The following is a 12289-nucleotide window of genomic DNA, read 5'->3' on the forward strand; positions in this document are numbered from 1 at the left end:
CATAAAATTGAGCTTAATTAACGTAACGCATCCGTCGATTTACGTGATTGATAAGTTTCAGAAAATATTGCATATATTAAAATAACGTAATTCGAGGCATAGAATAGTATTAACGTGTACATTTTTAACGTTTATTTTACTTATATAAAGTAAACAAACAAAATCTTCAGCGACACGCGTGTACCTAAAAAAACAATTCACTGCATGGGCAGTGAGAGAGGTTCCAGATGCGCCACACGCGTGGAACAGAATATGTTTTATTTTGAGTACTTAAATTTTATTTTATTAGAACTAAATATATTTTTATACAAAAAATGATTCTTAAAATAAATATTAAATATCTTTATATAATATTTTTGACTAATTTATTTTTTAAATATAGTTGCGAATTTAATTTTTTAATACAAGCATTGAAAAAGAGATTTATTTTTCAAATTTAAATTTTATTTTAATTTTTATTTAAAAACGTTTTTAAAATTTTACAATTTAACCGTTTTGACACATTAGTATGTGATGCTCCATTGATTTTAAAATACCTCTGCAATTTTTAAAGCAATCTACAAAAATACTAATAATATTAATTTTCATTGGCAGTGGAATAATATCGGCATATATTTTCACCGGTAGATATATATTTATACCAGTGAAAATATAATTTATTTGACAGGTTCTAGTGAAATTATATGCTGCTCCAATGAAGCATATAAAAAAGCTACGCAAGTAGTAGTTTTTAACTGACAGTTGTGAACGACACTTGTTAGATTCTGCATATTGCACCAGCAATTTTCGTATGACGATATTAAATATTTGTATGACGATATATGACATGTTAAGGCCAAAATTTTGAAAAAAATCATTCGCGCAGTGATTCAATACAGTTCTACTTAAATTTACCATAAAAATTATATTTATACTAGCGAAAATATAATTTTACTGAAAAATAAACATTCAATGTGATGGTCGAAAATGTAGATTAACTATTCAAACCATAATTTAAAATTAAGGACACGATAACTGCCGTAGATTTGATTATATGTTACAGTAAATGTGTATTATGTATCAGTAAAAATATATTTTCACTGGCGATTTAGTAAAATCATGTCCGCTTATAATTTAATCGGTTGATATATATTTCTAATGGTTATTTAATTCATCAATATCAATATAATTGCTTTCACTTCTGTAAAAAAAAGTTGCAGAGATTTTACGTTATTATATCATCTGATGAAGTTCTTTACTTTTTGATAAATAAGCAGCATAATAAAACATCAAATTTACTGGTAGAATAAGTATATAACTTAAAAATATAAAACTTATATTTACAAAGATTTTAAAATATGTTCTAATAATAATTTATTTCATAAAGAAAAAAAAATTGATGGTACGACTTTTTCCATGAAATACATACAATTTAATTACTAATCAAAATTCAAATGAAAAAGAAAAAAAAATATTTATGGAATATTTTAAGACAGATTAGTACCAATATTGAAAAATAAATTAAGGAAATAATTACAGATAAATAAATTAAATAAAAGCATAATGTTATTTTATTTATTTTGTATAGAAAAAAGACATTCTAACGCTAAAATAAAAGCTTTTTTTGTTTATCTTAATTTTACATTTAATAAAATATTTATTTAGTTTTTAAGATTTAAGATTTGCCAATAATATATACATATATTGAGAAGGAACGGCCCGAGAAAAATATCCTGCGGGACTCTGCTGGACTATAGAAAATAAAGGCATAAATATTAAAATGTAATAGGGTGTCTATATTTTTATTTAATTAATTAAATCATGTTTCGAGACGTTTTTAGTTATATGATTAAACCATTTTTTGAACGTCCAATCAAAATGGCAATTACTCCAATTTTTCTCAATAAAAATTTACTGTATGTACCCAAATAAAGACCACTTAATTGAACGAAACAGCTCATTCATACATTCCGTCGAATCAAGCGACAAAAAACGCATACATTTTCACAAACATCCGTTTTTTTACCCTCAATTATGTGATTAGTCGGAAAGTTTCTGAATTTCTAACGCCCATTTATGGGCGTAATGCGAGAAATTAATTCCAAATCACTCGCGATTAATGGGTGTAAATTGTCGGTCGAATAACACATGTTTCTGAGCCGCTCTGTACCGCTAAGGCCTAATAAGGGCAACGTTTGCTATTATTGTAAATTATGACGTTGTCAAGACTGTGATATGAGTGATGGTGTCGAGTGAGAAATATATACTTGAATATATAAATATTTTATTACAATAATAATTCATATAATCTGTACAATCTTTTTTTTTATTTATAAATGACATGCGCAGATTTTACTTATTAATTAATCATATAACCTGGAATAATTAAAAATATATTCTGTTTTTAAACAGATGATTATTTTATTTATTTATTTCAAATAAATCAGACTACCCCAATATTAGAATACACAAAAAGAATGTTCATGATGAAAAATTCTAATCTTAGATATTCTTCCAATTCGAAAAACCCATTTAGAGATTGGGTAAACCTTTCTCCGCAACGATAAATGGTGCTTCCAAAAAGTTCGCTAAATTCACAGCTGCATTCAGACCAGGTAGTGAGAGTGATATATCGAAAAGGGACAGGAAATCCGTATTAACAGTCAGAAAGCTTTATGACGATAAGATAATTCTATTTCGATAACCAAACACATTTCGTTGCGGTATCCTCGAGCATTTGCAGGTTAGCAAAAAAATAAAAACGCGAGTATTTGTTTGCTGGATTAATTTAACAATGGGTCAAGAGTTCAACAATCAAGCATTTGATTATAAATTATTTTAATAAGATTTCATTTGAATATGAATAATTTGATTAGGTAATTATTAAGTAACAAAAAATATTTATTCATTATTTTTGCAAATATGAAAAGAGCATGAACAAAAAAGTGATTCATAAATAAAACATTACAAAATTTTCATTTAAAATTTTATGGTGCTTTTAAGAGTTCACAAAGGTTGGCACTTTATAAAGTTGTTGTTAATTCTTTGACGCATGCTAGAAATACATTTTTGTTGTCAACAATATATTGGGACGGGTGAGACATTTTACGTGTTTTTACAATAAGTAAATTCGTATATCAAAATTGTCTCACGTTCATGGAAAAAAGGTAAAATAAAAGTGGTTATAAAATATTTTTTTTGCCATTTGTATTACCTTTATTTGGTTTCATGACAAAATTTAATCTTGACTGTGGACTTTAAAATTATATATTATGACTAACATTAAATATTTTTTAAGTACAATTTTATAAAAATGACATTAGTTTTATTTGATATTTCGCTTCCAAAAACAATTTTTGATTTTATTCAGCTATGTGGTTATAAATATATGGTTTTAGGGGTAACTTTTGTGCAACGTTTAAAAAATTGATTTCCCAAAATAAAATAGGGAACCCAACTTCAACTTTAAAAAACTATATTTAATATTTAAATGCTTAGTTTTTTCATGGCACTAAAAGCAAAATATAAGTCGAAAAAGATTCATTGAAAACGGAATGGAAATATTGCGTGAGTTTTTCCATAAAAGTCTAGGCGTTGAAATATATGTAATATAGTTAATTTTATTATTAAATATTATATAATACTAAGTCTCTAAAAATAACAAATAATATCATTATGTAAAAATTAAAGTGACAAAGGATCTAAGTGAGATTCTTATGATATATCACAAAATTAGAAATATGATTGTTATTTTTTATAATTAATTATAAGATAATAATGATTTGAGCCTATAGAGGAGTAATTTATGTTACATCAGGGGTCAGGATACGAAGCGTTAAGAGGACTGGGGCAAGTTTTTTTGCCGTATACTCACAGGCTATATCAGGATCACATCGGGGTCGGGTAATCGCTTCAGCTGAAGGAGATTTAAGGGTAAACCGTTTAGGGGTGTGAAGGATTAGGGGCGGCGCCGTGGAATTATTCGTCGGGCGCAAAATTGGTTTTCATGAAGAGGGTAAATTGAGGTCTCGGGGACCTTCTTCCGCTGAATTAATTTACACAAGCTCATAATAAACACATAGGGTTCGTACATTTTACATAATCGATCTAAAGATGCGACCCCGTGTCCTGAAAGAAAGCAAAAAACAATATATCGTGGATTCAATGAAATTATACACAAAAAAATGTATTTTTAATGTCTTGTGTATATTTATTTGAAAAACTTATTAACAAATTTATATGGAAGTTTAAAACATATGCTGTTTTTTATTAAATGGATGTACAAAATGATAAAAAACGTATCGATACGATCATTGCCATTAGCCGGATGACTTTTTGACAAGATGACCAAATTAATTGATCCATCATAAACGAGGCCGTGTTAAGATGATCCGAAATAAAAATATTTAAAGCGAAATTTTGAGCCGGATCAAATGGTAGAAGTATTAAAAACAATATTTTAATTTATAATCAACAAGTTTTATGTTTATTTAATCTGAGAAAGAAACTACATACATATATCCGGTGAATTAATTGCCACAATCTTATAGCAACATTCCGATCGAACATAAACCGAGCTTGTAAGGCATCAATCACAATTAAACCAGTTCTCTTTTTCATGTTTGTGTTTTTAGTTTTTATGGCATCCCTTTGAGATTTAATCAACATCCCTTGCGAATGGTTTGACCTTGGATTTGACTAGAATCCGAAAAGTTTACGAGTGAATATAAATCACTGTCAGCAATTCAATTCTAGGGTTGAATGCTAAATTACACATTCCTATAATAAATAAATTTAGATGAACACAAAAAAAACATTTATTTAAACTTGTGATTTATTAAAAAAAAAAGAGAGATATATTAAATGAAGCTACTACATATTTTACGATTAGTAATTACTTAATTCGTTACTAAATAATAAACTTTTGCGGCAATAAAATTATTAAAAAACCGGTAATCAAACATTAGTCACTATATATTAAATTAAGGTCTGCTTTGATATTGTTGTGTAAATTTTAAACGGATTTTTTTAATAAGTTATTTAGGTTTTTGATATGTGAGGGCTTGTGAATCGCGCTGTTTCTTACTTGAATTAAGTTTGCTGATGTTTCAACTACCAATGTGGGGGTCATCATCTAGGGCGTAATCTTGACCTTATCTCAGCCACAGCAGATTTTTCAGCTCGTCTCGATTCGATCTTGTAATTTGTTATTTTTCTAATTTGTTTGTTTGTTTGTTACTAAGTGATAAACAAGTGCGTTTATTTTATAATAGCTATATTTAAAAGTATTTATATTTGCGTGAATATTGTTAAAATCTAATTGAGCTTGTCTTAAGACCGGTAATCAGGTATTTTCGCGTCATCTGTTTTATTTAGTGCTATTTTATTAAAATGCTTCCCTATAATTTTTTACAATTTTATTTTAAATTTTGGTTGTATCAACATTTATGTAGTGATTTTCATCGAAAATGTGGTTTGCATTTTTCATCAGAGCATTCTATTTTTTTTTGTGAAATCTTACGGTTTGTCTGACAAATGTAAATTTGATATATTCCCTTTAATTCGTTTTTAATGTATAATGGCTCCTATTTTATATTGAGATTTAAAAATTGTCCTTACACCCTCTTAAGAAAGAATTCACTCACGTATGGTAACTGTTAAATACCATTAAATTTTTATTTATATCTATTATTTAATATTATTTTTCTAGTGCAAATATTAGTCAGTTAAAAGGCATTTAATTTTTAAATTACTTAAATTATTATTCATTATCTAAAAATATGTCGTCTACATATCAAATGCAAAATTTTGGTTTGTTTCCAAAACTTTTTACTACTCTAATTTCGAAATCTTTCATAAAAAGGGTACTAATTATAAGTGACAAAGGCGATGAATGCACCCAGTAGCGTAGCTAGGGTGCCGCCCGGAGCAATCCTTAAAATTGCCGCCCCTCCCCCCCCATACATTTTTTTGCAGGCTCATAAAATAATAAATTCATTATTGTTAAGCTCTTCCTATTCGTAGATTTACATACATTTTAGTTTATTCAGGGTTAAGAACTGCACTAGACGATTCCATTGCGAATATGCCGCCCCCAAGCAAGTGCCGCCCAGGGCGGCCCCCCCTCCACCCCCCCATAGATACGCCACTGGGTGCACCCATAGGATCACCTCATTGAAAATGAAATAGGTTGAATTAAAACAGTAGTTTATGATAAAGTATGTTTTTGTTTTTCTTTAAAATTTTTAACTACTTCTGGTATTGGAATATTTGTATAAAGTTAAGTCAAAACTGATTAAAAGATTATAGTCAGATAATTATTTTTTAAAATATCGTAATAATTGATAATAAACGATTTAATTTACTCACTAAGACATAGAAGTTGTTTGTGCATACATAAGCACACAAACATATAACATACATAATATGACAAAAATAGTATCTTATGTATAATATATCTTGTTTTTTTAGGCTCAGTAACCAATATAATTACAAGAACAGATTATATAATATTTTCAGTGAGCATTTGATTTATTTAACATATTTATATACATATAAAGTACAAACATGATAAAAAATAGTATGCAAAAAGAACATGTACTCTATAAGTGTATACTTTATATATAAATTAAATAATATAGATTAAAGATACAACGTTAGTATAAATATTTGTGTACATACTGAACTACATTTCACCTTTTTGTTTAATATAATAATATGTCAGGTACACACAATTTTAATGACATTAAGCTTTGACCAAAAAATATACAAAATGGTAAATATACAGATTACGAATCTAACATTTAGTCCAGTACATCCTATAGATCATTTAAATTACAATTTAAAGAGCTTTGGACACTATGATTGTTTTAAGTACAAACATATTAAAAATTAACAAACCGTAATAAAGTCAAAATTATTAATCTAAGCTGATGTTCATCTTCTTTTATATTTGACTACACTCTAGATATAAAAAGTTCTACTGTATCCGATTATTTTAAAAGTTTCGCCTTTCAATCAGCTCCATTTTGATTTTTAATGTTTCCACTTTATCTTAAAGATGTGTTGTACACTCTATGAAGCACCAGGGCTGTGGTTAATATGATTCTCTTATATTCATCCCTCATCTTTTGACAGCTTCTTCCATATTTATTGTGTAATATGTATCTGATTGTATTCACCTTTATAGATTTCTAAAAAATCACATATACTAATTATTAACTAATATAAATTTTAAAATATATATAAGCCATTAAGATAAATTTAATAAAATATAAATATTAATAAAACCTGTATATAAATAATCCACTGCATCTATTTTTAAAATGGCTTTTATTATATTTGCCTAGTATAGAATTGCAGAGACGTCGAGGTTTAGCCTGATGCTGAAAAAAAAACAAAAATTTTGGTTATGAATATAACTAACAAGTTAGGGTAAACTTATGGTATTGATACAAACTTTGATACTGCATATATTCCTTTGAGGTTCATAGGTTAAACATTTAGTTTAACTATGTTTTTGAATTGTCATAGCTGTCATGTAACATGTAACACATGTAACTTGTGATATCATTAAGGCAGTAGTTTGGATGTGTAGCTGATTTAATTCTAGTTTTTTCTTCGTTAGTGCAGGAATATCATATAAATATGAATGTTCATACTTTTAAATGCAGTTCTTTTACTGGACGTTATTAAATAAATGCGACGATGATTTTTATCAAACAGTCATAAATGACTTTTTACTAATTATATAATCTTAAATTTATAAACATTGTATACAAAAATATATTATACATTTAATTATGATCGTTTCATATCAATAAAAAATATTATTTTTGCCGCTGATTGACAAACAAAATAAATGATTTCAATGAGATAAATAAATATACTATTAAAATGCCACCCATAGTGACTAGTCCTAATGCTGCTTCCTAGAAAATCATTAAAGACTGCAAAACATAGATATGTGCTACCATTGTGTAATTATTTTTACACTGCACAATCAAACATTTAATTATTCGACCATTTACATGATTTAATCGGTTTTTACATATGATTTTGTTATTAAAAAAATGTTGCCTATTTATCAACTTTCAGGCAAATAAAATAACTTAGACATGCAATATCTATTGAATTCGTAAGAATAATAAACACCTAAATTAAATAATAATTAAATATTATACCGAGCTTTGTGAGCCCTATGCACTTATGGGTACGTGTGCGTATGTGAGTCTATATTCACATATCTATTGCGCTATTGCATACAAAAGATAATTCAAACATGAATACTTTTATTTGTGTAATATTTATAATACAATCACAGATTTATTTTGATTATGCAGATCTTCACCATCATAAATTATTCGCTTAAAACAGTGAAAAATATAATTTGATTAAAAAAGATTTTTCTCTAAAACACAAAGACAATAAAATAGTTCATGATTGTGGTGGTACCGGCTGAAAAAAGTTAACTGCATTTTTAAATTTACGATTTACAAAAAAAAATAGTAATATGATAATATAAAATATTTTTTCTTAGTCAGATTCAGAGTCGTATTCTTGAATAGATTTATCATCACTGTCGGAGTCAGAATCAATTTTTTTGTATATTTTGTCTGAAGTTGTTGAAGGATTAAGACAGTCCAAGTTTTGCTCAATAATTTGTACTTTCTGTAGCCAAAGTTCGTTTCTAAGCGTGGAGTCAAATTGAGAAACCTGAGCTACTTTCGCAGATAACTTATCAGTAACTCTGGTAAATACATCTACTATATGCATTTTTTCACCAAATTTCAACATACATTCGCAAAGAATTTGAATAAACATCGAGCCATTTATTGTATGTCTATATGCAACATAAGACTCAACTGTTGCCCAAAAAACTAGAAAATCTGCTGTACCAAAGTCTCTTTTTTTAATAATATTGCTTGTATTTGATAATATAGGTCTAGCGTCGGTCATGGTTTTAATATCAGGCATTAGTTTTTGCTCTTTGGCGATATTACTACCTCGACAACTTTGAACGATCAAGATTTTAGGCTTTCCAACTAAATTATTGCTAAGTATTTCTTTCAGATCCAAAACTTCAACGGGAATACTATCACTTCCGTATATTACACCTACATCACCGTGTGATGAAATACATACGCCGAAAGCTCCGTGCTCTTCTTCCACTTTTTCAAGGTAATCTCGAATAGTATCCAAAATTTCATTATGTTTCTTGTTAATAAATGAAACAATGGTAAAACCGAACGATGCCCAGCAATTAGATATATTTTCAATATCGCGCTGCGATCCCTCTCTTTTATTAAGAACGGTAATTCCGTCAAATTCAATATTGTTTATTATCAAGAAATACCCTACGTTAATAGGATTTTTAATTGGATACGGTAGTTTTTTGATATCGCCCGTAAATATACTTTTCATTTTCAGATACCTTTCTTTGATTTCAATCTCAGCATTATTAATTTGATCAAGCGCGATTTGTCTATCTTGACTAGAAACGATTACTTGGTCCAAGGTTTTTACAAGTTTTTCTAAGTTATGTTTTAAATTTTGTATAGTCGCCATTGAAGATTTTCCTGAATATAAGGTAGCCACGGTATCGCTAGTTGGCAAAAGTTGTAATGATTTTGTCCAATCTGATGAACGCGCATTACTTAAAAATTCTTTAATTTTTTTTAGGTCTAATAAAGCATCATCTTGTGGCATATTATTAGAAGGTCTCCACGACCCTATCTGAATATTTAATTTTAACATTATTTCCAAAAACTCGTAAAAAATATGTTCTACGTTTTTCTCCTTGTCAGGTTTATCTTTAAATTCTTTGATAATTTCTTGTAAGATTTGTTTGTCCATTAAAAAAAGAGATTTTTTTATCGGATGTAAAGCGGATTCTGATTGAGGAAGTAAAGTATGTTGATTCACAACTTCAACAGCATTGTAAAGCTCTATAATTGGTCTCTTATATTGTATAAGATGCAATGCTTTCATAAGAGCATGCAACCAGTAACTACCGTAGCTTTCGGACCAATAATATAAAAAAATTCTAAAATCACTAGTAGTCACACACGATATTAAAGACAGGGCTGTTTCTCGAGAATCACATAGTAAAAACAACAGCGATATTTTGTTATCAATATTAAGATCGCTTTCAATAAATTCCATCATCTCTAACTTTTTACCATGAATGCATAATAATTCAGGCTGTGGTGGCAGATCTGAAACAATGTTGTCATATGAATCATGAAATTGCAAATCAGTTTCAGGATCATAAGAAAACTGACAAAATGTGAGAGTCGATGTTTTTATAGGAATCTTTGCATTTCTAAGTAATGTATTTTGCAATTTAATTCGATGATTTATACGCTGCTGAACATTTTGTATTGCGAATTGAAAATCAGGATAATCACAAGCTTGCAAAAAATCAGCGATCAAACTTATATCGCATTCATTGTAGTTTTTACTTTCATCTGAAAAAAGAATCCATGATCCGATATTTATATTGCCCGATAGTAAAAATTGTATTAAAATCATCTCGTTACAGTCGAATTCGTAGTTATCTAGGTCTACGTATTTTTTGAACTTTTTAATAAGTTTTTCGTTGAATGTCTTGAATACTAAATATAGAATTTTTTTCATTGGATGAATAAAATAAGAATATTCTTTGCAATTGGGTAAGAAATAAGATTTAGCATCTTTATACTTTACATTCAACATTTTTATGGCATTTTCATTGTTAATAATTGCTAACGCTTCAACTAGTGCCCCTAGCCAATGCTTTCCAAAAGCCCTTGCCCAATTACATAAGAATTTTAAAAACTCTTTTCTGTTTGTCGATTCTGAAATTACTGTGGTGATATCACAAGGGTCCGATAGCAGCAATTTTAAAGAAATTTTCTCATTGTTTCCCAAGAGTGCCGTACATTTTGACAAACATAATTCATCCGATTCTTTAAAATTATCTAGTTCTGTCGTAGCGATTGCTATTGAATAGGTTTTATTATTAAATCTTTTTTTATACATAGTTTTAAAAAAGGCTCGATAATTTCTATACTTTTTAATTTTCGGTTGACATTTTAGTTTATTAATAAAATTTTGCTTCTGTAGCGCATTCTGATGATTAATATGCAATTCGACATCATTAAAAGTCAATACCGTCGAAATTTTTGTCGCGAACCTCCATTGCGTCAGTGAACTGTAAAATTTCAATCGGTACTGCCGACGAATCTGATTGCACACATGCTTATATAATATGTATATATAACCACTACAATCTGTACACGGTCAAACACTAAGCGCCTGATGACATTGACGATAATTTTGTATTTTTTGAAAACACTTTACCGACCGTGTATTCCGCATTTGTGTGATCACTAACCGGTCATTAACAATCGCGCCTCCCACGTTGGCGTGAAACACCGCCAAGTGTTAATAATTGCGTTCGCCTGGTTTTACAGTAATTTCCGTCAATTTTGTTCTTTGGTTGTTGTTTAAATTTAATTTATGGATTATATTAGTAGTAATAATGTGTTCAATGTTTACTCTTGATAAAGGTCATATTGTTATTTTAATTATTTTTCAGAAGCAATGATGGAACAATTTGATGACCTATATGGCTACAACGTAGAATTATTATATAAACAAAATCAATGATAATGTTTATGTAATATAAAAGGAAAAACTCACTTTTCGGCCTCGAAGCCCGGCGACGGGAATTCAAAATTTGAAGATTTCATTACGAAGATTGTTTTATGATTGTTTTTCTAATTTAATCAGTCTATTCTTCGTATCCTAAACACAATATGTAGTTGTAACACACCTAGTTCTTTTGCAATCCGATTATTTATAAAAGGAAAAACTCACTTTTCGGCCTCGGAGCCAGTCGCCGGGAATTCAAAATTTGAAGATTTTATTACGAATATTGTTTTATGATTGTTTATTTAGTTTAATCAATGTATTCTTTTAATCCTCAACACATTATGTATATATTTCATTTTCATAGGTATAACACACCTAGTTAATTTGCAATTCGATTATTTATATTCAATCAAATGAAGAATTAATGAAAATTATTGTCGCCTAGCAAAATTTTATTATTAAATAACAATTATTTAAAACTGTTGTCACGGTACTGTCGGCCATCTTGTTTTATATTTGAATGCTTATTTTTCATTGGTCGAAACAACAGAACGCATTACCGGTGCCTCGGAAAGCAACGAAGCAAATTCAATTTTTATTATTATTTATTATTATAATTAAATATATTTCCTTTGTTTACGTGTATTTATTATACGCCGTTCGTTAGTCGCTT

At 28.5% G+C, this 12289-nt stretch overlaps 2 protein-coding genes and 1 long non-coding RNA gene across 5 annotated transcripts in view; all 3 read right to left on the reverse strand.

The window, feature by feature from the left end:
* The window catches only part of LOC148239552 (monocarboxylate transporter 12-like), a 192603-nt gene that overhangs the window by 89750 nt on the left and 90564 nt on the right, over window positions 1-12289 (reverse strand). The window lies entirely within an intron of this gene.
* On the reverse strand, window positions 6318-7599 carry LOC148239553 (uncharacterized). 2 transcript variants are annotated; one of them, XR_015811332.1, is made up of 3 exons: window positions 7439-7599; window positions 7270-7364; window positions 6318-7172 (listed from the first exon to the last, which is right to left on the reverse strand). It is a non-coding gene; the product is annotated as an uncharacterized LOC148239553 (long non-coding RNA). The 2 variants fall into 2 exon arrangements; XR_015811334.1 differs by having other exon boundaries at window positions 7053-7189; window positions 7439-7581.
* Window positions 8269-11122, reverse strand: LOC148239554 (caspase-8-like). The gene has a single exon (XM_088197260.1). It carries the CDS (start codon window positions 10999-11001, stop codon window positions 8515-8517), a length of 2487 nt encoding a protein of 828 aa, XP_088053386.1. The 5' UTR covers window positions 11002-11122; the 3' UTR covers window positions 8269-8514.

Source organism: Plectrocnemia conspersa, unplaced genomic scaffold (assembly GCF_051122295.1).
Source record: "Plectrocnemia conspersa isolate PC_06_02 unplaced genomic scaffold, ASM5112229v1 ptg000001l, whole genome shotgun sequence".
In the NCBI taxonomy this organism is placed as follows: Eukaryota; Metazoa; Arthropoda; class Insecta; order Trichoptera; family Polycentropodidae; genus Plectrocnemia; species Plectrocnemia conspersa.